This window comes from Dysidea avara, chromosome 12 (genome assembly GCF_963678975.1).
Source record: "Dysidea avara chromosome 12, odDysAvar1.4, whole genome shotgun sequence".
Classification (NCBI taxonomy): Eukaryota; Metazoa; Porifera; class Demospongiae; order Dictyoceratida; family Dysideidae; genus Dysidea; species Dysidea avara.
The window spans coordinates 4,732,368-4,760,263 of NC_089283.1; the positions used below are offsets into that span (position 1 = coordinate 4,732,368).

The 27,896-nt window shown below is 37.4% G+C and overlaps 1 protein-coding gene, 1 non-coding gene and 1 pseudogene across 2 annotated transcripts; all 3 read right to left on the bottom strand.

Moving 5' to 3' along the window:
• Nucleotides 1–6,888: 6,888 nt before the first annotated feature.
• LOC136241313 (sphingomyelin phosphodiesterase-like) lies at nucleotides 6,889–11,217 on the bottom strand (annotated as a pseudogene).
• Nucleotides 11,218–11,728: 511 nt separating this feature from the next.
• LOC136240509 (sphingomyelin phosphodiesterase-like) lies at nucleotides 11,729–21,452 on the bottom strand. Its single transcript, XM_066031502.1, has 10 exons — nucleotides 21,025–21,452; nucleotides 20,808–20,975; nucleotides 20,361–20,755; nucleotides 19,414–19,524; nucleotides 19,280–19,360; nucleotides 16,175–16,345; nucleotides 12,625–12,720; nucleotides 12,388–12,574; nucleotides 12,248–12,342; nucleotides 11,729–11,987 (listed from the first exon to the last, which is right to left on the bottom strand). Exons 1-10 carry the CDS (start codon nucleotides 21,319–21,321, stop codon nucleotides 11,837–11,839), a joined length of 1,752 nt encoding a protein of 583 aa, XP_065887574.1. The 5' UTR covers nucleotides 21,322–21,452; the 3' UTR covers nucleotides 11,729–11,836.
• On the bottom strand, nucleotides 18,843–18,915 carry Trnam-cau (transfer RNA methionine (anticodon CAU)). Its single transcript has one exon. It is a non-coding gene; the product is annotated as a tRNA-Met (tRNA).
• Nucleotides 21,453–27,896: the final 6,444 nt, after the last annotated feature.

Consider the following 27,896-nt stretch of genomic DNA (forward strand, 5'->3'; position numbering starts at 1 on the left):
CTGAGTCAAAAAATTTTTGGAAGTCCAAATATATTATGCATCAACAGAATAGCCATTGTCCAGGTGGTGTGTGAAGTAGTCCATAATGTGTAGTAATTTGGTGGTACAAACTCCTCCAGGTATAAATTCAAATTGGTGAAAGGAGACCAGGTTGCTGTAATTGTTCGTGGATAAGTGACTCAGTATGATGTACATATAATCAGTGGCGTAGCTACCATTGAGGCAACCGAGGCAGCTGTAAAAAAAAAAAGCTCAACAATTCAGGCTGAGCACTGAGCAGGCCTGAGTTTTGGCACCTTGAATATTCTACTCAAATGTTACTATACATGCAGCATTACTGTACCACACACAATAGAATCTATGGCTGTAGTACTAAGCATGCCGGAGCCCATGGTGACACAACCCTGGACCACTTTTCAGCTACTTGGATTTGTATGCGGAAATAGATCGAGATACTCTAATAGAGCAGTCATCGTAATATACTCTAATAGAGCATTCAGTGTAAATTAACTTTTCAAAAGTGTTCCAATGAATCAACAGCATGACATTGCATTGAGCCGATTGATCATGTATATCATGAAAATAGCCTCCACATGCCATTTCAAAGCATATATTTTCAAAAATTTTCTTGAGGGAGCATACCTCCAGACTCCCTAGCTTGATACACTTAGCACATGTAGTTGATTATTTCATGAAAGAGATATCTCTGACTTAATTAAATATCATATTGGATCAATAAAAAGTATAGTGTGCATGACTATGACCTCTGTTGCAGTCCATGGATGGCCAGAGTAAGTCAGTTTTTTTGTGTTGAGTACAATTAAACTATATAGTCTAATAATTGAAGCATGGTATACTGTTGCATTAACTAAGCTGGAGCATGACATGTAGAAAAATACTCAGAGTCTTCTGAAACAGTTTCTTCCATCCAACCAGAGAATCAACCTGCAAATGCTGTACCACCCATGCTTGAAAGTGTTTGTGAATCAGTTGAGTCACAAGCAGACCCTCTCAATTACGTCAATGTATAACTTACTTTGCCTTGGTAAAAAATTTTTTCTGGCTACGCCACTGATAATATATACAAACTTTTATTGTTTTGGTGTATAAATAGGAAATAGCTATTTATCAATAATATCTTGAAGAGTAGCATATACAGCTGTAGCTACACACCAAAATCTGTTAATACATAAATATTCATAGTTTCTCTGCATTTTCAAGGGAGCTGCACTCTAAGATTCTGTCTAGCTACTACCATTATTATTTGAGTGCACTTACATAAGTGTGTAGTGCATGCAGGTACAAAGCTGTATAAAATAGTTCAGTATAGCTGGAAACCCTGGCCCATCAACAATCGTCACTATATGTGAACATTAATATTGAATTTCTCTAATCACCAAATGTATACAGCACAGTTATTCTAAACTGCTGAAACCAGCCATACATTCAATTTCAGAAGGTCTAATGTTCAAGCATTCCTGGGCATGTCTTTAGTTGGACAATAGCAACTTTGTGCTTACCATAAATATAGTTTGTATAAAGATCAAGATACCCTAATAGAGCAGTCACTTTTAATACAATACAATACTAGTCAAATTAAAATTGTGATGAATTCATGTTGAAATCACTCTCAGTTTCCATCTCAGATGGTTGACTTTCAAAAATCTCCTGGGGGGGGGGGGCATGCTCCCAGAACCCCTAGGTTGGCATGCCTTCCCTGTAGTGTCATTTCGCTTTCACACACCCCCAGCTCCTTTCCAAAAGTCTGGATCCTCCCTTGCATATACTAGTTTGAATGATTAATTATTGGATTAAAACTCCACCAATCGGTCCCTCCTTGGAGGAGAGAGACACATACAATGGTACAACACACAATGCATACAGTACACAATATTATAATTATAACAGCAAAACCTACATTTAATATACATGCATGACACTACAACACAAACATAAAACAAAAGAAGGTTAAATTAATTAAGTAGGTGCCTGTGAAAAGCATGTAAAAAATCACCAGACTGGGTAAATAGTACATAACTTGAAAGGTAAACAGTTCCTCCACATGGTTGTTTTACAGCAGATAAAACATTGACCAAATAAGGAAAAAGTGTGATGGTATATGGGTCTCATATAAATGATTTGATCCAAACTCAAATGGTGGTTGAATGCAACTCCCCTGATGGTTTCTTTCCTTGTTGTATATATTCTCCATATAGCTGAAGTATATTGTAGTAACTTCTATTTGGTAGTTTCCTTCATTCTTATACTAGCTACAACAGCCTCTGCATGTTTGTGCATGAAGTGTTATTTATTACAGATTGCAGCATGATCAGTTTAGGCATACGTAGTACTATTTCTAAATAGATTACTATGAGGCCTGTATGCATGTATGAGAAGTTATGCAGTTAAACTACACAGAGGAGATCATGGATTGTAGGCTGTGTGGCTCCTCATGGTCAGAGCCCCAATATCTTTTTAACTATAATTAACTTGTGATGAAGTATTCAGGTATATGATGGAAACAAACTAATTCCCAGGTCCACAGCTACATACTTTCATGATCCTGGACTCATCTGAGAGAGGTAATGCAATATTCCTGAAATTTACAGCACCCTTGATGTCACTACAGTCTACATACACAGACGATTGAGAACTACAAAAAGAACACATAAGATGATATAATTCCTTTGTATGTATGTATGTAAACTGACCTGAAGTTTACAAAACTCTTTGATATTAGTTCCTGCCTGGTCCCAAGTCAGGCCAGGGGGAGAGGGTTCTGAAGAACCACCCTCTTGGAAAAAAGGTCCACAATTTCACTAAAAGGTCCACAATTTTAGTGTACAAGTCCATATTTTCAACAGCAAAAGTCCAATAGCTACAGTTTACTAGCTAAATACCACTAATAAGTAGCGATATCAAGTGCTCCGAGTAGCTTATTCAGAGCTTGTAATTCCAGATACTCTAATAGACAGAGTTGGGGTAGTTACTTCAGAAAAGTAACTAGTTACTAGTTACACGTTACTGTTATCCCATGTAACTTAGTTACAGTTACAGTTACTTTTCAAAAGGTAACTAAGTACTCTAGTTACTAGTTACTTTCATAGTACAAATTATGACTTGTTTTAGCTTTTGTAACATGAATTTTGCTCGGATATGCATCATTAAGGGATGCATTACATAAGTATACTTAAAATAATAATTCTGTGGCTATTTCAGGTCAATTCTAAATATTGCTACATCTGTTACTCAAGCTGAATCATAGAGAACAGTACACAGAATCTGTCTACTTAATGTGTCTGTAGCATATATGACACAAAAATTGAAGTGCTCTTGCTTTTAAAGCATAATTAATTATAGCTACAATGTAACTATTGTAACTAGTTACTATTGTAACTTAGTTACTTTTCAGATAATTACTCCTAGTTACAAGTTACTAGTTACAAAGCAAGTAACTATTTATATTACTAGTTACTTTAAAAGTAATCAGTTACATAACTTAGTTACAAAAGTAACTAGTTACCCCCAACTCTGCTAATAGAGCAGTCAACCTCTTTATAATAGAACAATCACCCTAATAGAACAGATGAACAGTCACAATTACATTTTCTTTATATAAAAGCTGTATGGATCTACTTGTTTATTTATAATGAAGTCATCTAAACTATAGAGCTTTCATTAAAATATGAAAAAAAATTGGCGGACCCAGATCCCATGAATAACATCCATGCAATGATTTTATTGTCTAAGACGCTCTTTATTCTGCTCCACTGCCCCATTGATCATGAGAGAGAGCACTCAATCTTTCCCATTGTTATTCACTGTGACACATGCATGTACAGATGGTATAATTACAGTAGCAGTAGAGATGTTTTCCCAGATGTCATCCATATAGCTGGTCTCGAGTAGGGACCCGCCGATTATGCTCATAATTTTACCTATTATGCTATGCTGCACTGCTCAAAAATTCACCTATTATGCTCAAATTAATGCTCAATATTTACCTATTATGCTCGATTATGCTCAATGTTCATGCCTTAGTTGATATATTTTGCTACTAGTTTAACACTGTATAGAAAGAAAAAATGGGTGGCTGGAACACAAATAACATCTTCTGGGCCATGTTCACTTCAAACTTTGATGACAATAATTACTGTACTTATCATGTTGTATGTCCTTGTCATAGGTGTAGTTCCACCCCAATTACCCCTTTGTTAATTAATTAGTTTACTTGTAATTTTTAGTTGCTCCCTTGTAATCTTAACTTATAATTGGGTGCTGATAGCTCTTATCAGCACACCAGCTGCTGTATTTTATAGTCTAGTTTAGTTTTATACCAACCCCCCAGTTTGTATCCATGTCTTTCAGCAGCAAAATCACAATAATAATAATAATAATAATAATAAATTCTTGCTGCATGTAAGAGAAAAGATCGATATACTCTAATAGAACAGTCAGTTTGATGATTGTTCTATTAGAGTTACTGACTGCTCTATTAGAGTATATCGATCTTATTTTGCAAATGTCATTTTTCCAGCAAGAATTTATACTGTCGTATAAATATTTAACCTATTATGCTGGCATTATGCTCAATGCTTTTAGGTACCTATTATGCTCAAAATTATGCCAGCATAATCGGCGGGTCCCTAGTCTCGAGCTTGAATTTACTTACCTAAAAAAATGTTGTTTTTATTGACTGAAATGTCAACCTTACAGTATTTATTTTCAAAAAATCCTGAGGGGGGTATGCCCCCAGACCCCCTAGTTTCACTGTGCATACACCATAATATAATCCTGCATCATACCATATAAAAAGGCGTTATTGTCCCAGAAAGAACCTACCCAGATAAAAGTCTGGCTACGGCCCTGCAAGTAATGCACCATGAATACATCTGTGTGGTAGCTAGGGGGCAAACTGCTATATGATCAGATGGCCTGTTAAAACTGACAGATGGGCATTCGGGTACTGGAAAATATTACTATAAGCACAAGATTTAAACTGACCTGAGTATTTGCCATCATAACAATACGCCTGATAATGGGAACATCCAAATTGATAGGTGATGTCGACCTGTTCTCTATTGACAAGTTTTCACTCAGCAGCTCACATGTGTCTGTGACTACTATGTAAAGGCCTCATTGTGCATACACATGCTTGTATACATATTGTGTGATGCACTTTAAGCATAGAAAAAGACAATACAGATAATCCACTGCTACTTCATAAAATCATATCATATATTGGGCATTTGAAATTACAGTGCAATATTTAAAAGCAGGCCATTATCACACATTGACTTGTTTTTGTTCAAGCAAGAAATTCAGCAATGAACTAATATGGTGTACTGCTTATAACACATGATTACTCCAGAATGTGGATGTGGCCACAATGTTTGCTCCACATGTATACAACTCCACATGATACACTCCTAACCTGAAGAGCAGTTACTGTGAGGAAGTCTTGCAATCCAACCAGCAACACTACAACTAACCAGACAGTGTACTGTCTTTCCCACTGCCTTATATGGAAACTCTCATTCCGGCAATTCCTACCTAGCTGTGCACACTGTCAACATTCCAATAAATTTACAATATACTATAGAGTACATAATATATTTTTATTATTATGTATTCTTGCTATTAGTGATGCACAGAGATTTGACAAAGCACAGACTGTAGTTACACACTTTGGGTATGACTTCCATCATGATGGACTCCCACCTTTAATAATAAATGTTTAAGTATGCAGCTATATGGTGGTATCCATATAGCTATACAATTGCAAAGTTCAAGAATTTTATTCAGCAGTTAAAAAAATAAGCTGCATGCCTACCTCTCAAATTATATTGTGCTGATGATGGCCACAAAACCTTCTGATAGAGTAGTCATATTGCATTTCTGGAAACTGGCTTCAGTTTCACATAACCACTTTAATTATAATTTTAGTTACTGTATTCAGGATATGAATCATATATATGCATGCCACCTTGCAAATGTACAACAGATCCTCATAGTTATGCTACATAGTAAGCATTTTACATTGACCATGATGTACTGTATACATACTATTGGGTGTTGTCAATTCTTTGGTGTGCATGTTGTTAACAATTCAACTCTATCTATTTTGACCATAGCTACATGATAACAACAGGATGTGCACATTTCTAAGACATTAACTCATGCAGTTTACTTAACTGTTATGTTGCAGTTATTTGCTGTATACTAGCTTTGTGTGAGGTGAAGGATTTAATCTTCATTACTCGACATTGTCATGTCAGATTTTTTTAACACTCTCTGAAGTGAATCCTTTAATCTGTTTATTGTCTTAATCTTACCCAAGTGCTTTTCAAAACAATAATCTGCATTTTGAGTTCCAGTTGAGAATCAATCCAACACTAGATACCACCTCTGATGGCATTATATGAGACATTTTACTTTTAATTTTAAAATGTTATGACAGTACATTAATTTAATTGTGATTTTATGAGAAGTACATATCATCCAGTGTCTGTGTGGGTTGCATGGTGGCTAATGACTTCCTGTGAAGTTTCACAACCACTAGAGACAACTGCAATAAGTGATCTTTCAAAATTCCCATGTATAAACTTCTGCAAGAACTTGTCACTATAATCCACTCCACCAAATAATTTCATCAAATCTATATACACCAAACTGATGGTATATATTTCACTTCAAGAATAGCCAAATATAGCAAACATGCATGCGCAAACACACTACACATTTCACAAAAGTGCTGAAATCTTTGTAGAAAAAAACAACACATCAGCACTGCATACAGTACACACTATAGTATATGCATGCACATAATCTAAATACTGCTACTACTAGATTTCATCAAACAACTACTATATACTACTACTGCTACAGAGTCAATGCTATGTCTTCAGTAGCCTAACAGACATCTTTGCCATTGTTAGGCTTAGGACAATCATGGGACCAGCCAGGTTTCAATGCACACAATATACTCTCCTTACAATCCCTTCCACAATCAATTGTTTCACAACGATAGAAGTACCTACAAAATGCCATTCACAGCATATACAGTACAGTCAGTTACTTCACTTGAAAAACAATGCAAACAAGCTGTCATCTTTTTCCATCCTGTCCACAAAGCTTGACCACTCCTGTGGGTGTAAGTTATCCAGGTTGTATGCCTCCTAATATATGACATCATACTCAGATCACATGATCACATCACTCACCCTAGCACCGTACTCATACTGCCAGGTCAAATTATTGTGAGCATTAGCATCAGTGATGTTAGCAAAGTAAGTATGATGGTCCAACACTTGGAAAGCGGAGTTCTCATGGAGGCTTTCAATCTCATAAATGCGATAAGATGGATTGTTACACTTGTAAGGCGTGACACTGGGACCCAAATAAGCAACACTGTAAAAACAATATCATTTAGTAATGGTCACATGATCTCATTGCAGTGCCATATGTACCTGATAGCTCTTGAGGAATTAACCATGTCATAAAATATTTCAAACTCATCAAAGTGACTGTGACCAAAGAACTGTCCCACAATAGTTGCTTCATACCTACACAAAATGTTAATATGCTAAACTATATAATCACATAATGAACTGTTTAATGCAATGCCCAACAAAAGCCCAAATAAACTAAGTTAAGATTAATCAACCAGTGGAGTAGAATATGTGAACAAATAAGAAACATTTTTTTTTACTACAAGATGATGGAGTTAAAAATCACCAAAGTACTTATGAAAATAATTTTGCTTGAAGTGACTCTGCTCTAAGTGTTAAAAATTGAATTAATTCTTGCAAGAAAAGGATTCAAAAAGCTACTGGGCCAGCACACAACCTACATTCTGTCTCCGTTTATGCCGACAACTTTCTCTGCCATTGCTGTATAGTTACATACTATGGCATGCCAGCTTAAAAAAATGCTGGGTGACTCTGAGCAGCAGTTTGTCATGAGAGTAATATTAAGACATAACTAAAAGGATTACTGTAAGGTATAGAGCACAACATACAATCTGCAGCTTTTGTGCACCTACAGCTACTTGCAACTAGTGCTGAAACGAATAGCAATTTTTATTATTCAAATAGTTGTGAACAAAATGACTGAATATTCGATTATTCTTTAAGCATGAATTTCTGTCCAATAGGTACTGAAACCTTTGCTAGGGAGCAAGCTAAAGCCTGAGAACTACTTCTATTTCTTCTAAAACAGAATCTTTTTGCCACTTTTTCAGAATCTAAAGTTTCAAGACTGGCTTTATCCATCTGATCACAGTGTACAAAGTGCCAACGAATATTCGAATAGTGTCTTAACGAATCGAATAGTGTCATGCCGACCAATTAGTCAAATAACCGAATAATTGTTTCAGCACTACTTGCAACTATAGTTGCGTTTCTTGTTCCTGAAATTAATTTTGCTGGGTGAGTGTGAGCAGCATGAGAGTAATAGTTAGAGGAGCACAACATACAATCTGTACCTACACCACAGTGCTTTTTTTCCTGAAATGTAAAATGTGTCATAAACCTGTCTAAATCCACTGAGCAAAAACTAGTGTGTTAAAATCAACGACTTGAATGGATACATTGCAGCTTCCCTAAAACAGCTAAATGGTGAAACATGTCACTCATACACCAAACAAATTTTAGTAGGAAAACAAATATCTTAGTGATGTGGCTTTTGACAGGTGTTAACTACAAGACAGTTGAATTATACAACGCAGCACAGCACCAGACAGTTTTACAAGATTACCTGCTCATAATACGGTAGTAATTCAGTCCATCTCCATACTTGCCTGCAGTCTTTACTGCCAGGTCCAATATGGCCAATAATGTGTACCTTCTCTCCATCATCTTCTGATTCTTGTAACTCATTGATCAACCATTGTAGCTGTCCAGCTGGATCAGTGCTGTTGATCAGTAACCACCTGTGGGTAGGGGGATAATGCTTATGTATGAAACAGGATGCTGGTAACAGATTTTCACAAACTGATAATTATGAAGCCATGGTGTAAGTTATGTCCATATCAGTATTGTTTCACTGTTTACTAAAGTGATTAAAAACATGTATAAAATGAGTGTTGTTTGTATTTATCACACTTATTTTATCCCAGTACGCTGTGTTGTAAATCCAGCTAGAATTTGCAGACTATAGTTGGATGTTTGCTAGCTCAGTGGGTCACACATATACACCATGCTAACGTGTGTCTAACCTCCTCTGACTGCATGGTATCTCATATTCATCTTTTAGAAGAGAGCAAGAATATGTTTCTATTCTGTACCATCAAGCAAATAGAGTATAACTAATCACTGTACTGGACTACTGGACTGGACTACTGGACTGACATATTTTTGGTTTTTACACATTCTGAGGTCGGTTTTATTGAGTCTTGCTAGCTAAGGGCCTTCAGAATAGTTGCAGTCTGCTACTAAAATGATGAGTGTGAGGAGTGGAGTAAGCAAAAACTGACTTCTAGTGATTTTCACTACTTATGTTCTTCTACATGTACACATACCTATACTCCTCATCAGTATGCTGCAGAGAATGTGCTAGTTATGGTTGATGAAGTCTTGGAGCTGAGATAGTAGCAATGCTAATAAATTTGGTCACATACTACAGTGTGCCAACCAGAACTAATCATGATAGCAGAAAAATCCTACAGTTGTGTATATTGCATGTATAGGAACGAATTTAGCTACAATAGAAAGGATAAGTTGTGTCTGATAAGTTGTGTCTGAAATATAGTAAAATGATTTTTGGTTAGCTATTGTTATATATTAAAATCTCCAAAACACAATACTAAGAAGTGTATAAATGCTGTAGAGCATAACAAGTAGTGAGAAGTCAGTTTTTGCTTACTCCACTCCTCACATTCATCATTTTAGTAGCAGACTGCAAAAGGCCCTAAGCTAGCAAGACTCAATAAAACCAACCTCAGAATGTGTAAAAACCAAAAATATGTCAGTCCAGTAGTCCAGTCCAGTGTTCCAGTCCAGTAGTCCAGTCCAGTGTTCCAGTCCAGTAGTCCAGTCCAGTGATTAATTACACCCAAGCAAATGACTGTGAGTTATGCATGTTTCTTTATAATGATTTATTATGGCCATGCACATCCATTGAGTAATTCTCTTGAACTATTATTACACTTGTGACATGACTTATGGTTGATTCAATGAACATGTGTAGTATGGTCACTGTACACGTTTTACCTTACTATGTTACTACTGAAAAATGTCACATAGACCTATAGTCATGATAAGTCTAAGAAATTTTCTAGCAGACTGTACAGGGCTTACAGAAATTGCTAAACATGTATATGTATCTTTTACTATTCTCCTACAAGATTTTAGAATATGAGAATATTCAAGTTTCTTTCTATGCACTTCAACTAAAATTTGCAGAATTATGCACACTTTCAGGGTGACAATAAACAAACCATCTGTACTAACCAATTCTCAGTATTACAATAGCTCATATTCAGTGATATTAGTTTAAGTCCTTGAACAAGTTTGGTAGAGTAGTATGCACCTCTGAATCACATGAGATCATGTGATATCAACATGTTAGGGTAACTTCTTAATTGTACTGGCTGTGTTGCTAGGCAACCAGCGAGAAAAATCAGTTTGGTAAGCATCTATTGGTTGGAATTTTCACCAGTGATAGATGGTGGAAGAAAGCTAAAAATATTGATAGAAATAATTACCATCTGCACTATGTGTGTGTGTGTGTGTATTGTATTGTATTAATGCTTTACAGTGACCAGCACTGAAGGTCTGCAGCCTTAGGATGTGTGTGTGTGTGTGTGTGTGTGTGTGTGTGTGTGTGTGTGTGTGTGTGTGTGTGTGTGTGTGTGTGTGTGTGTGTGTGTGTGTGTGTGTGTGTGTGCAGGGCCACTGGAAGCTATAAATAGCAGGTCATGCATGTGTGAGGGTTTCCGCACAGAACTTAAAACTTTTTAGCTATTCAACAACCATGATGAATAGAGTATTTTTATGATAGCCCAACTATTCTATATCAGTATACACTTTTCAAGCAGTAAAAACTACAACTCTGCTTACACTGGCCCTGGTGTATGCGTGCATGCTCTGACTTGACATTTAAGGTGGTGGGTGTGATATAACCTATCCCATAACAAACCTCACTTGGTCTCCTGTGTGACAAACACATTGTTCCTGACAACACAATGTACCTGTGATCATTATAGGGTACATGCATAGCCTCGCTAATTTTAAAAATCTAAACAGAATACTTAGGCACTTGATAATTGTTTCAATTTTTAAAAAAAACAAAACCAAATTTAGCTAACACTGTTGCATGCAGCTATGATTACTAGGTGTTGCTGCCTATTTCATGCTTTTGTTTTGTATACACAGGTAAATACTGTGAGCCGTATGCTGTGACTGCGACCATCAGTTTCCAGCGAGTACAGGACACTTGCATGACCACAACACCACAGATGCACTGACGGTGCGTATCACACTGTACAAAGACCCGAAGAGGCAAAACCACTAAACTGTGTTGTCAAGATGATCCAACTGTCATAAACAGCTTAACAACAGAAATACAATGTACCAACCCACAAGGAGGGAAAATCACCCAAACAGAACAGATCAACGTAGTGGATGGATGTATGTGTGAACCTTGTCCGTCAAGATGACAGGAATGTAACCGTATACCTAATACATAGTTTTACTATGTTTTACTATATATTGTATCTTACTACTCGTACATGAATGTGGTGATCACTTGTAAAATAGTAAAAGATTTGAAAACAAATTAAAATAAATATAACTGTCATACAAGTAGGAGTTCGTGGTTTTGTTCAGTGGTAATGTTAGCAGCTCTTATTATTGAAGTAATAACGATGTGCTGCTGTTGCGTTGGCACAGTGGGAAGTTTCGTTAGATCGACCTGATCTTAGTAAGCACAACATAATCGTTTTACATGATCCAGTACATGTACTAGTTTCACGACGATGAAGGTACCTACGAAATAAAATAAAATGTACACATACAGATCGGTTAATATCTACACAGGTCACACATCATAACTATGATGTAATGGTACGGGTATTGCATACCCAAACATGGCACTGGAGTCTAGAAACATTTAGTTTGTGCCCAAATGGTAGTGAAGGTTCAGAGACACACACTAATGCACACATCAAAATACTCTGGTAGGTGAACAATATATCACATGCTACTTTATGACACATGACTAAACTCACTACAAGTACATAATTTACTTGTAAAACAGATTAAACAAGGTGTCATTAGTTTCCATCTTGTCCACGAAGCTTGACCAGTCTTGAGGGTGTAGTGTCTTCAGTCCATATGCCTCCTAACATAGACATCATATTCCAGATCACATGATCACATCACTCACCTTAGCACCATACTCATACTGCCAGGTCAAATTATTATTATTATTAGCAGCGTTCAAGTCAAGGTAGTAAACGTGATGATCAATCATCTGGAATCCAGAGTTTTCTTGTCGTCCTTCAAGTTCATAAATACGATAGCCTGGATTGTTAGATGTGTATGGGGTCACACTGGGTCCCAGGTAGGCAATGCTGTAATGATGACATCATCAAAAGATCATGTGATCTCACAATGGCCTCACCTGATAGCCCTTGATGCATTGTTGAGATCATAAAATAGTTCAAACTCGTCGTAGTGACTATGGCCAAAGAACTGTCCTACAATAGTTGCCTCATACCTGTAATAATGGTAACAACTTCAATCACTTTCTGTTTCATATTGTGGCTTTCAGTGATGCATCATTATATCACTGTCATGAGGTTGTACAAAAATATTGTGCAAGTTAGTACAACTGCAGCATTAGCCTCAAAATCTCATGGTATATCAGAAATTAAAAGCTGTAGTAACTACGTAGCTGTCTTGTTTAAAATGGGACACAGCACACTTTGCTCCTTCTAGGTGTATACAATACTATCTAGTTTTACTAAGTGCAGACTAGCTAAGTACAATTGGTGTGTACATCATTTTGACTATAGTGAGGTAACAATGTATTGACATTGAGTGTTACATCTTCTCTTACTATCCAAAGTGACTTTTGTGCTAAATAAGTGATTCAATAATGCTTGAACTCTTAACACATCATTACACAAGCAGTTCCACCATTCTAAGTAAGGAATGCTTGACAAGCCTGAGACAAGCCATACATCTGGTCGTTCTAGTAACTACAGACTACAAACTTCCTGTCCTACTACAAATTCACAAGATGTATATGATGAGGTCATGAACTTGCAGAATAAGAGAGATGCTGTTGTTGCCTGTTCAGTACATTTACAACATTCATTTTACACAAGCTAAAAGAAAACACTTGCATACACTGTAGACCTTTCCATGACTCTTCGAAAAACGAACAGTGCATACTACACAGCACAGTCTAGAGTGTATTCAAATAAAGAAGAAATGTACAGTACTATTAGTGCTAACAAGTCTGCTTTACAGACACAACACACTGTATTTCGGATAAGGCTTATTCCCAGGACACATACTATAGTAAGCTACACAACATCACAACGTCATCTCTATATATAGCATGTTATATTAGACACCTGACACATCTCTGTTAGTATCCTCTCACCCACACAATAGGGGATGGCATGGCAACGTGTTCCCTTGCAGTCAAGTAATGCACAACAAAATTTTCAGGTTGGCTGCCTTGGCCAAAGCCATCCTGCAGGTGCACAGGCAGTGGAGTATTTAGACAAGGTTGTTGGTGGGAAATGTTTGGAAAAGAACCACAAACACAAAGATTCTGACGGGTTCAATTTAATTAAGGCAAAAAGTGTAGTGTCATTCCTAAACAAATGTTCCTCATCATTCTCTTGCCACAAACCTATCCTACATTCTAAATTATCAAGGGCGTACCCCATTGGGTGAACATATATACAAACACACTAGTGCCAGTTAACCTGAGGGCTCCCTTTTAGCCGGAAGAAGCTGTAAATGTCACAATTACAAGCATGAGCAACAGCCATCAGTTGCTTCTTTTAATATCCACCTCACGCCCACCACATAACTACAACATACAAGACAACACAACATATACCCCAGATAAGGTGGCCTTAAAAAGCCTGTATAAAAGGTGGAGGCCTTGACAAGGCAGTGGTATTGTAAACAATAAAATGGTAACATAGTTTTTGTTCCAATATAGCCACACCATTAGACTATGGACTATCAGTGACATTTATACCTATCATTGGCTATCAACATTTAAGAGCTATATATGTACATAGGTTTGCAGAGTGGCTTGAATTAGGCCAGAAATAAAGACAAGGTTACATAAAACAAGTGCACACATTACTACAACTCTTATACTGTACAGCTTTAATGACTTTACATGCGGTACTGCCCAAGCACAACTTCGCACTCGCTCGCACACAAAACTTTGCTCAAGATTTTAAAAATTGCTAATTACGGGGCATGGCAACTGTTTTGCTTGCAATTTTCATGAACGAAACAGCTGCCATGTTGTTGTCTTGCAAGCAAAACAGTTGCCACGCCCCTCAATTAGCAATTTTTTTTAAATCTCGAACAAAGTTGCGTGCACGAGTGAGTGTGGCGTTGCGCTTGGGCGGTATCGTAGCTCAATATTGCAGTTAGGCAATAGAGGCAGAGCTTGTTAAGTACATAAAATCGTGTAGCAGGAACTTTGATGGAAAAAAATTGAAAAAAACTTGACAAATTGAACAAACTAATAAAATGGCCAATCTTTAAATGTGCTGGATCTGCAAAAACCCGACACAATTGTGCAAACCTAAATTTCACAGTATAAAGCATTCAATACAATGGATAAAATATTTGCGTAACAATGAAAAATTCTGAAAAATTCATTTTTCTTTGTGAAGGAAAGACTAACAATAAATCCTGGATATCATTTTATTCACTTACTCAACAGGAGTTGGAAAATCTTTGTTTCATTGCAGTAGACCCAAGGACACGCAAGTTGTGCCTTCTTTACAAATTTTGCCTTTGTATGCAAAAGAAAGGTGAAAACACATCCAGTAATCGATTCCTCTATTCATGGTGAACAAGATGGAGCAAATTTCAACTCTGTATGTCATTCTGTTCGTAAGTTACAATTGTTTTTAGTAAGTGCCTGTAATTTATTTCCCCTATACTTGCTGTACAAAACAATTTTTCTGTTGTTGCTATTTTGTAAGGCTGCAACTCTGAAAGTTAGGCTGAAAATTTGCCAGAGGGTACACTTGGCTAAGTACATAGATCATAAATACTTAATAAACAGGAATTCAAAAATGTATGATTATGTTAAGTTTTTGCATATCCAACCACTCAGTATGCTGTTTTATGTGATTCACTATATTGAGTGCATGGTCTTGTTTTGAATGAAGTATGCATGTACAGTATCTAAGATATAGTCGACATTTAATCCTACAAATCTGGAAAAGAAAATACAAGGAAAATCAGAACTAAAATGTAGTGAAACAAGGGAGGTTGCCTACACCAGCAGATATACTAGCGGACATTTAATTCCTGTACCAATGACTAAATTAAGAATTTAATGTCTACTACGTACTGTAGTATATCTTCAGGTGTGGGTGACCTCACTTGTTTTACTATTTTTTTTTATTTCTTTGAATCAAACTTAAAATTCCTAGTACTTATTCGTTTACTTTTTATAACAAAATTATGACTGGTGAGCCATGCTCATACCATGCTCATCAACATACCATGCTCATCAAAAGAAAGAAAGAGAGCCAGATTTTATGTTTTCGTCTGAATGCATGCCCCAACTGAAAAGTAAAGTGGGCATTATGTTTTGTTTCCAGCCCAATACACAGCATTACACACAAAGAACAGTACAAGAAGTGTCTCTGCAATCAACTCCGTCACTAGGGAAAATTGGATGATTACTGTAGGGAAGCCATTGCATGCTACTGCAAATCAACATCTTGTACTGTCAACCAACTGAAGGAAATGGTATACAAAAGGAAGAGAAAAGGAAGTCCATGATACGTACATTATACATACTGCAATATGCCAAAAAGCACTGTCAGGCTGAAGCAATACTGTACTGTATGATACACATACATACGTACTGGGTACAAATGTACAATGAACACAAACAATTAAGCAGCAAAGGCAGCATCTATACAAACCACATGTACAGTCACTGTTACCTGTTAACAATATGATAATAGTTGGAGCTCCATACTTGCATGCAGTCCTTACTGCCAGGTCCAATATGGCCGATAATATGTACCTTCTCTCCATCATCTTCTGACTCTTGTAACTCATTGATCAACCATTGTAACTGTCCAGCTGGATCAGTACTGTTGATCAGTAACCACCTGTGGGTAGGGCACCACAGTACATTAATACAGTGGTTGGCCACTCAGTATCATGAACACTTTGGGAAAATGAGACTATTTTCACTGCAACATCTTTACTATTTCAATGGTATGTGTGACCAAAATCTCATCCTTAATAATTTTTTTTCTCGTGACTGTTTAATTGGGAGAGTTTTTGAAGAGTATCTTTACTACCTCCTTATTACTAAAGAAATAGCAGTAGTAAATTGCTTCATTTCTCTCTAAAGCAGATACAGAGAAAATTTATTTCATTAACAGGTTCCCACTATTGAGTAAAGTTACAGGTGGCACTGCTAATACTGTTTAATGCAGGTACAGTACTTGTTGCTGCGCTTAAAAAAACAATAGAGAACTGCATCACCACATATACAATGTAATAAATGCTCAAACTAATCCCACTAGCTTGTATTTATATTACGCTAGGTGTATGAAATGTGTAGAAATCAGTGGAGTTAATCTTGAAACAGTGATAGAGTCTGGTGAAGAACAAGACAATCGCTCTGAAGACAACAGCACACTAGCCCACTGCTGCCTAGCTCTCTTGGAATGTAACCACACAACTCGGTATGTTAATTTATAGTACAATAATTGCAATATTTAACCAACTGGTAGTTTATTGCTACATGTACTTTGTGAGCAACCCGGCGAAATTGTTGTTATCTGACAAAGTAGTCTTGTGTTTTGTATCTCCAGGACATACAATGTACATTGCGGTCCATACAAAGAGTTAATATAACATGAGTGTATGTGTAATGCCATATATCAGGGAACTCAATTCCATTAGAAAATAAGTGGTTTGCATGATGATGTAATTAACAAACAGCACAATTTTCAAACAGAACTGAAATTTCCAGTTGTCCTGTAACAATTGATTGTCAAACGTCTTCTCCTTTCTGTATAACATATAGACTTCTAGATTGTTTCCTTACCACTATTAATTTAGCTGCATGGTGATAAGTGTTTGAAGATTTTTTATCCTTCTGAACCAGCAAATCACTTAATGGACAGCAGTCCTTCAATAATAGTTATGATTGAAGGCCAATTATGTTTGTTAACTTGGCAACATAGATGAAAAATTCTGAGCAATACTCTGCCCTCTGTTATTAGTTCCTCACAGAACGGAAGCCATCTGAATTCCACACAATCAGTTGTTACAGGGCTATACAGCATTAGATACCGGGAAATTTTCAAGAGATGAAACTTTCGCGAAACTGTGCAAAATATGATTTTTACATTTTTTAATTCAGGAAAGTCTAGAAAGCGAGTAATAGCTATGTGTATAAACTGTACAATTATATTTTCACAAAGCTATCAAGCTATCATCACTTGTAAAATTTGCAAAAGTTTCGTCCCTCAAAAATTTCCGGCTATAAGGTACTCACTCTCCTCTCTTTGCAAGTGAAACCATCATTAATTTTATCAAATCTTAGCTGTAATATAACAGTGAAACCTCATAAATAAGGCCACTTATGGGATTAAAACTACTATATAGCTTTGATGATGAAGCCATATAGTACACCTTAGCTACCACATTGCCTAAATATTTTGAGGGTCAAAGTTGAGCAATGTAAAAATAAATTTTCGCAGAATCCCATACCGTATAGCCTAAATATTTTGAGGAGGAATTTTTTTGCTGATTTCACGGTTTTGGGTGTTATCAGCAAAAATTTTACCCTTGAAATATTTATACCTCCATACAGTCTAATAGTGTTTGTAAATCCGCAAAAATTTTATTTTTAGCAACATTACTCAACCTCGAAATATTTGCCCCTCGAAATATTTAGGCTATACGGTATGTATGGTGGTTTAAACCTTTCCTCTCAAAATGTTTTGGCTATACAGTATGTTTGGGACCCACTTGTCACTATAATGAGATGATCTTATTAGTGAGGTCATGAAGTACACATAAACTACAGTATGTTTGGGACCTACTTGACGTGGTCACTATAATGAGGTGGTCTTAGTAAAGAAAGAAAGGTTCCTCCATACAAGTATTCCTGTCTATTTTATAAGGACATTAATACATGGAAGTGATGATCTCTATCACTGCACTACCGGGAAGTAACATGTTCCAAGCCACAAAATTACTTTAAAGCCATCCAAACCTTTCATCACTTCCCAACAGCTATGATTGGTGCACAACAACATCACATGTTTATAATTCCACGAAGTTCCATCGTTTACATAATCAATCACAATGGCATACTTAAAAGTTACTATAAATAGCACAGGTATTCTCCATCTTAGTGACCTCATATACTGTAACAATATCTAGGAAGAACATTACTCCATACATGAATTAAGAGGATTATACGCATACAAAGTTACTTCTTTTATTTAAAGCTACACAAGCTGTTTGACTTCTATACAAACTATGGCAGTTTTACTGTACACAGCCACATTGGTATGATCAAAGCCTTATAACTCACTTACACTTTTTAAAATATACACATTTAATAGCAAAAAGGTATTGGGTTGTCCCCTGTGAGGATCGCACTCACAACCTTCAGATTATGAGACTGATGCACTAACTACTGTGCCAAGGAGGCAGCTATGATAGTTTGTGTACAACTACTACCCCATATTGACATAGGTAACACACTTTACTGCGTGTCATTACTTTCTAACACTTCATTGTGAACATTACAGTGAAACCTGCAAGTATTGTATAATAGGAACATTTTGGGACCAACCAATAGCACATGACTTTCCCGGTCAGTTAATGTACTACGTGATACTTTAGGACTTTAACTAAGTGCATGGACTATGTGGGTGTCCCCTAAGGTTAAAAAATATGTTTAGAACTAGTCCCAAAGTTGGAAATCAAAATTTCAGGACTATCACTACCGCATAATCCACACACAAACAGCCTATTCATAGCACTGTATGGAGATAAACACCATGGTCACTCACCAATTCTCAGTATTACAATAGTTCATATTTAGGGATATTAGTTTGAGTCCTGGAACAAGTTTGGTAGAGTAGAATCCACCTCTGGATCACATGAGATCATCTGATATGAACGTGTTAGAGTGATCATGACTTACTTCTTTATTGTGCTGGCTGTGTCGCTAGGCAACCAGTGAGAAAAGTTAGTTTGGTAAGCATTCAACAGCCATTGGTTGGAATTTTCACCAGTAATAAATGGTGGAGGAAAACTATAGAACAAAAGAACAGCTAAAACATAGTAAAGAGCATACCTGTACAATAAGTGTGTACACGTTGTCATGTGTATGTGCGTCGTGTCAGTGTATATTATGTGTGCAGTGTGCCTGTGAGTGCATGCGTGCGTACGTGTTACATCACATGATACATGAATACTATGTTCACATCATGGTATGTGGAAGAGTTCCTTTGCTCCACAAAAAGCATACCAAACCCCTTGATATTTTAACACCACAAGTAAAAGATAGTCTCAACGTACTTGAGGAGTACATACACAAACTTGGGGCAGATATATTATCCACAATACTAGCATGTCAAAAATAACATCAACTGATGCACTGACTTCACAACAGTACAAGGAAGATAACAAAAATATTGATAATCTCTTGTAATGCAAATATACAAAGTGTTAAGCAGCTTGTGCTATTTGAATGCTATTCAAGGCAGCCATTGACTATTAGCAGCAGCCATTATCATACAGTTTGAATGTACACTGTAAGGCTATAAGTTACATAACTACATCACTATAGTATCTGACACTGCTAACATTTTTGCAAAAACACTTTGGCACACTTGCTACGAAAGAAAGTTTTACATAAAATATGCATAATTCCTGCTATTAAGGTTTACACAAACTTATTTGCCACCCCTCTTTAAATTAAAATGACTAACTTGTTCTCTTTAAATTAAAACGACTACCTCATTACAGTGACCATGTCCAGTAGGTCTCAAACAAAGCTAGGGTATAAGACCACCTCATTATAGTGATCATAATTTTCCTCCCAATTGTGGCAGTTGTACCGTACCTTACATAACTAAAATAAGTTACCTGTTAACTGGGGCGCTTTCATGATTCCCCAGTGTGGGATACACTTTCTTATCCCCAAGATAAAACTCCATCATACGCGATACTGTATTAAGTGCCTCCAGTTGCTCCGATCTAGTTTGGTTCCACACATTATGTGCCGGCAAGTCACCAGTCCAGTATAACCAATCAAACTGGTCTTTAATCTTAACAAGGTGCTCAAATAAACTAGTCAGTGTCCACAACGGAAGGTCACAGTTAAAATCTCCCCAATGCCCTGCAGGGCGGCCAGGTGGTGCAGGATGATTTGGAGGCCGACAGCACAAAGGATCTCCACAGTCAGCCCGCAAACCTTCAGTATATTGCAAGTCAATGTGAATGTCCGATAAATGAAGTACTCTAATTATACTGCCATTCGGCTACACAAATAAGATGTGGCTATACAAAATACAATTACAAATGGATTCTTACGTTTGGCACTGGCAAGGGTTGAACTGGAGGCTTTGGTTTGTCAGGGAAAGTCACAGTCCAATTCTGTGTCCATGGGTTGTAGTAGTGTCCACACCCATCACCAATAAGGGCACCACACACTTCTTTAGGTCCAAGAGCAATGGACGTGAATACGTAGAGGACTTCATTCTACACAGAAAAGGTGACTAGTAAAAATGTGGGCAGGACCCTAACTCACTCTGAACTCTGGTACAATCCCAGAACACACCAGTTTACCTCGCTCTGTCAATTTCTCACAAAGATACGTAGCAGTTGTGACTATCTCTTCTTCAGTTCTATTCTCGCGAGCTAAAGCCTGTATCGTGCATACTATTAGTACACAAGCGTCACATTCAACGTCAATTCGATCCTTGGATGGATCTTGTAACTCTTTGTATAGCCTATCTACGTCACACTTGTCCGATATGAGTATGGCGGTGCATTGTAGAACCGTCCACAGAGCCAGTAAGTTTAGCACAAGCTTTGTGTAGGCCATGTTGGAAACGAAATATCGTACGATAACTCTTTATCACATGATTGTGGTCGCATGACCCTTGGGTGTCTATTATCAATGCTGCTACAGATCCGACCAGCCGGACACAAATTATAAGCGCATGGCTAAAAGTAGTCTCGTGCCCAGCCGGGCTCGCGCTAATGCCTGGTGACAATGCTTGAGTTCTTGGGCCCGGAAGTGCGATGGGTAATGGTAAAACCTGGAACGGAGAAATGAGGAATCGGAAATCAGAAATCAGAAACGGAGGAAACGACGGAATGACGGAAACAGTTGTCCTCCTGCGCACGTGCTGGTTGGCTACTGTACGCGTTCAGCACTGTAGAGTGTTGAGTCGGAGGTCTTAAGAAATGGATTGGGGTTATTGGGATGAGGGATCTGGAGCTGAGGACGATAGAAATAGAGAAGAGTTATATATTAGAAGAAGTAAGCTGCTAGCTGATCACATCTCTATACACGTATACCTACGTAGCGATCATACGACTACTCTAATTTATTAGCAAAAAAAACAATTCATTATAATTACTATATCACAGTTTTTTGTCATAAATTCTAAAATTTAAGTGTAGCTACATAACAGAAAAAATCAAACATGACAGCAAATCAACTAGTCTTTTGAGCAACCACTAGTGTCCAGTTCAGAGTTATATTTTAATAGATAACTCTTGCTCGATAAATCTGATGTGACCATCAGTCAACTTTGCTTTCACTTCTCCTGGAATGATAAGCTGTGGTCCACTGAAGGAAGGGCAGGCCAGTTGTAAACAAGAGAGTTGTAAATGGTAATGCGAATTAGATTCCCTCCCTAAAAAATTTGTGCCAGTAGCCATGTTTTGTACCAGGTGACGCTCTGCTTGTGCAACAACCAGTTGTAAATCGTTTGAAAAATTTTGACGGCATGACTGACAGACACGGATTTGATTAGTTTTAAATTTAAGAATGAAAGGATTAGCTGGTTGAGAGGCTGATTGATTGACGCTGGATATTGCAGGGGATGTCCCAGCTTGTTGACCTAAGGTGTTCCCTGCATTCATTAGAATTTGTTGGAGAATGTTAGCCACTTGTTTGGCAACAGGTGTAGTTACTACTGGGGATAACTGCTGTGCTGAGTAAGGTACAGAAGTGATACAATGTCCTGAAGTTGAAACAGTAGTTAGTTGGGATGGTGCAGTGACAACGTGGCACATCGTTGTGGATGGTTGCAAAGAAATCAAAGAAGACGAAGAAGCAATTCCTTGATTACGAACAACATTGCTCAACTGGCCTGTTGCAGTACTAGTACTTGCATGAAGTGGAGCAGGTGACACTGTGGTAGGCAAAGTAACTGTGGGATAGTTTATTGCTGGTTGCAATGGACTAGAAACATATGCTCCACTGGTTGTATTTCCCTGAGTTAAAGAGACCCTTTTGGGATCTGGTACAGTGGTCGAAAATCGAGATGAACAGGTCTCAACTGCAACCCGAGAGGTCCTTTTCCTTTTGGCAACTCCTCCCTTTCTCCCAGCTCCCGTTGGCATTCCTTGTAGGGCAATAGATGTTAAGTTTGGTCTGCACTTGTTAGCTACATACCAGGTTATGAAAGATCCCAAGTCTCCATTTGCTTCAGCCGTAGCAACAGTATGTGCACAGATTGAAAACCCTTTGAACATGGGATACTTGTCATCACAACAATATTGCTGACTTTGCTTTTGATATGGTTTCACTAAATGGCGAGGGGTCCTTCACTTCCAGAAATGTCGTCGATCAGCTCAGAAATTTAGACTTTTTGGTTAGAAATTTAGAAATTTAATTGGAAATTTAGAAATATATTTGGAAATTTAGAAATTTGTAATTGACATTTTAGTTCGTACGAATAGGAATTCATGATGTGTTTTGTACAGAAATTTGTTTATTGTATCATTTCATTGTACTGTATACATGAACATAAGTATAGTACGAAGTGAGAAGCAAGGTTTATGGAAGGTATAAAAGATTTATAGCGCCGTCTAGATTATACGCGCATTGACTTATCCGTGAATGTGTCCGTAATCTGCTTGTATACTTCCGAACTAATTTCGCTTGTGTTTGCCGGGATACTGAAGTTTCAACTAAAACATTAACGCAATTAAACCAGTTGCAAACTTTGGTAAGTAAGCTACTGTCTGTAGCATGATATGCTGCTCGTCTACATTATCATGACTTAGCTGCCTCCTCATCATAGCTTGAACGTGATTCAGCTGCAGCTTGAACTTGCAGTTCATGAAGCGTTGTCTAATCCTTTTGGGTCGCTAAAGGTATGTGCAAATACTAGGGATATAATGGCACGCATAATGGCATGTGTGAAGTAGCTGCAGCTGCAGCTGCAGCCTGTATATCAGTAGCTATAGCAGCTGGGATGGCAGCTGTATAGCTACATAATGCGTTTACATGTTCTCATATACTAAAAGCTAGTTGCTGCATGGCTTTCTTTTATGCTTTCAGCTACAAACCATATCCAGTGTAGGGAAACAATAGAAATGTAATGAAGTTCACACCATGCATATTTTTGAGGTGTCAATAAACAGATTGTGTTTACTAACACCACAGAAATATGTTACAGTATAACAAGCATTTTAGAGAGACAATTCATACCAGTGAGTAATACTGTTTTGTGGGGTGATTGCTAAATTTTGCATATAGCTAAGCTGAGAAAATTTGCAGTTCAGTTCGGTAACATTTGCTCACCAATTTGTGTTCAGCATAAATCATTTTTGACTCATAAATTTTACTAGACAACATGCAGTGAAAAAATGAAGAGCACATTCAAGTGATTATCATCAGTAGACCATATACTTAGCTTCTTTATAATTAATCCACTATATAAAGTAATAGTATTATTTGACATTCTTACATAGGATCAGAGAATACGGTATGGCAGAAAATGGTGATCAAGAGATAGAAGACACATCTATGGATGAAGAACAAATATTGAATATGATGAGAAAATCTTTACCACCATATGTTGTCAATTGTTTCAAGTATACTGGATATGACAATAGTCCTGCCATAACACAGATGACAACAGAAGGCCCCCAGAATAGCTTGAACCAAATTGAGGGATTTATTATTAAGTACCATCCAAATGATGAATTTTGTTATCCTCCAACTGTTGCCAAAAACCTGACCAATGTCCCAAACTTTGTCTTTTTGCCCGGTCATCGTATCTTAATAGCTAAATTTATTAATGATTTCAAGGCCAGAGAGGAAATAAACAGCCGCTTGGCTAGAAAACGACCAACTACTGGCCATTCAAATGCAACAAAAAAACGAATTATCACATGTTCCACTGCAGATCCAGAAGAAAGTCCACCCTACCAGAGCTATGATTTGCAATTTCATTATAATGACATACGTAAGAGAATGGTCAAATGGATAAGAAAGGAAGGCTCTAAAGAGATTCAAGAGCTTAAGGAGCACACTGACTACAGTGTCATTTGTAAACTTGACAGTTCAAACCATTTGAAAGCCTCTGTCAAATGCACTCTGTGCAGAAAGGAGTTCCAGCTCAATCCTAAAACCACTGCAAATGGAAAGAAAGTTATGATATTATCCAACTGGACCGCCCATATTAAACAATGCATCCATAAATGCAAGGACAGTGGAAAGCAACCTGGAATTGCCACATTTTTACAACAGTCTCAGCCACATCAAAGTGATCCATCAACAATCAGTAATGACCAGCAAAGGAAGTGTGTAGATCAATCTGCCAATGCTGGAAAGCTCAGCAATGATGATTCTTGTATGATTCAAGATTCAATTCAAGCTAAAGGACTTCAACAAAATATTAAGACTTCTACTACTAAGCTGAATACAAAGAAACGGTCTACTGCTGCAGGTATGACCAAGCAGAAATCTCATCAGCTGTTAGCAATTACACAGCAGTCCTCCCCTTTGCAATTGAGTCCACAAGGTGTACGACAGCCTACTCACGTGGAAGTGAATACACAAAATATTCAACAATCTCCTCCTGTGTTGGTTACTCCACAGAAAGATGTGACTCAACATTCTACTTCTGTGCCAGTGAACCCACAGAAAGTTCACCAGTCCCCTCTTGCTTCAGTGAGTCCACAAGGTACTCAACAGCAATCTCCTCCTGTGTTGGTTACTCCACAGAAAGATGTGGCTCAACATTCTACTTCTGTGCCAGTGAATCCACAGAAAGTTCACCAGTCCCCTCTTGCTTCAGTGAGTCCACAAGATACTCAACAGCAATCTCCTCCTGTGTTGGTTACTCCACAGAAAGATGTGACTCAACATTCTACTTCTGTGCCAGTGAACCCACAGAAAGTTCACCAGTCCCCTCTTGCTTCAGTGAGTCCACAAGATACTCAACAGCAATCTCCTCCTGTGTTGGTTACTCCACAGAAAGATGTGACTCAACATTCTACTTCTGTGCCAGTGAACCCACAGAAAGTTCACCAGTCCCCTCTTGCTTCAGTGAGTCCACAAGATATTCAACAATCCCATACAAAGGGTATTCAGCAGTCTAGTACATTTTTGAGTGAGAAGGATTTTCAGTAATCCCCTCCTGTGTTGGTGAGTCAGGAGGGGATACAGCTGTCAAATCACCAATGGTTGACTGGTCATATGAAACGCGAAAAACACAGAAATTGTTAAAATTTGAACCAAATCAGCCAAAAATCACTGATTACATCTCCATACCTACCAGAGTAAAAAACATCCTTTGTCAACATTCTTTAAAAGAAATACAAGACCTTGATGAAGATCAAGCATTGCAGTTTTCTACTGAATTGTTTAAAAAACTAATAGAAAATGCACAAAGCAATTGCAGATTGGTACCAAAGGCAAGAAGACACAGTGAAATTGTGAAAAGCTATTCCTTATCACTGTTACTGATGATAGGTCCATCAGCATACAAGTTAATTCATGCTAACATGCCAGAGGCGTTTCCATCCCTGTCCACTGTAGAAAGAGAAGCCAGCAAACGCTATCATCCCCTTAAAGAAGGGGAATTTTTATTTGACAAATTAGCTGCCCATTTGGATGCATACAATGCTCCAAGAATGATATCAATTTCAGAAGATGCCACAAGAGTGGTATCTAGAGTTGAATATGATGGAAACAGTGACAGCATTGTTGGCTTTGTCCTACCAATAAGTGAAGATTCTCTTCCAAAGCAAAACTTATTCTCTGCCACTACATTAGAAGAAATTGAGCAAATTTTTGCATCATCCAAGAAAGCTACTAGTGCATACATTTATGTGGCACAAGCAATTTCACTAAATGTGCCACCATTTTGCCTGGCTTTGATTGGCAGTGATAACTGCTTTGATGCTACAGTTGTACTGAAACGATGGGAATACATTATCAAGGAGTGTAATGCACGCAACATAAAAGTGATTAGTTTTGGAAGTGATGGAGATTCTAAGCTTCTTACATCTATGCGTGTGTCAATAAAGCTAGATGATTATGCACCAAAGCAATATCAAAAAGTTAATTTAATCACTCAAGACATGCTTTCTCACAATCAGGGATTTGGAATACCTCAATCATGGAACTCATGGTTTAGTGCCAAAAATGTTGCTAGCATAACTTTTGTGCAAGACCCAGTGCATCTTGGAGTGAAATTGAAAGCTAGATTGTTGACATACTCACAAATTCTTCCAATGGGCAAGTATGCTGCCTTGTCATCACATTTAAGTTTACTGCAAGCATCATTTGGTAAAGAGCAGCATAATTTACGAACTAAGGATCTAGATCACCAAGATCGTCAGAATTTTGAGGCTGTACTGAGAATAACCAGTGAAAATGTTATTTCTTTACTAGATGATATCCCTGATTCCAAAGGAACCAAGTATTATTTGCAAGTCACAAAGTGCATTCTAGAAAGTTATTTAAACAAAGAGTTTGATCCAATTACACGTGTTACAGAGGCTTGGTATGCACTATTTTTTGTTAGATTTTGGCGAAAATGGCTGCTTTGCCATGAAGATTACACTCTAGAAAGCAACTTCATTTCACTGAATTCATATTTGTGCATAGAAATTAATGCCCATGCCTTAATTATTTTTGTTTTGATGTTGCGCAAGTATGGAAAATCAATGTACTGCCTTCCTTGGCTGCTAGGCTCTCAGCCATGTGAAAAGGCTTTTCGAGCTGCCCGAAGCATGTCCCCAACTTTCTCCACAATGATTAATTTCACAGTTCTAGGTTTGATAAGACGATTACACAAATTACAGATTCAGGTAGATCTTGAATCTATTTCTGAAGCTACAGGTATCATATATCCACACAAAGTAGCCCATGACAAAAAAAGTGGAATGAATAAGGATACCATGTACACCTGTGAAAACATCACCAACAAAAACATTGAAGATGCCATAAAATTCAGTTTGCAAAAGGCAAAAGCTGCAATGGAGGATTTGGGAATGAAAGAATTATTAGTGAAAGGAAAAAAGTGGGATGATGTATATGGAGACTCGAAAGATGACGTGATCAAGAAAGATGTAGATGATGATGATGATTTAAAGGTTGCTGATGAATATGTTCCAATGATTTCTGAATTAGATAATCAAGAATGC

Bases quoted from the DNA above. Each gene is read 5' to 3' on its own strand.
- LOC136240509 (XM_066031502.1), bottom strand. From the start codon at position 21,321: ATGGCCTACACAAAGCTTGTGCTAAACTTACTGGCTCTGTGGACGGTT. The intron at 19,361-19,413 runs GTAAGTCATGAT...CATGTGATCCAG, and splicing joins ACAGCCAGCACAATAAAGAA to AGGTGGATTCTACTCTACCA. The intron at 12,721-16,174 runs GTAACAGTGACT...CCATTATTACAG, and splicing joins TATTATCATATTGTTAACAG to GTATGAGGCAACTATTGTAG.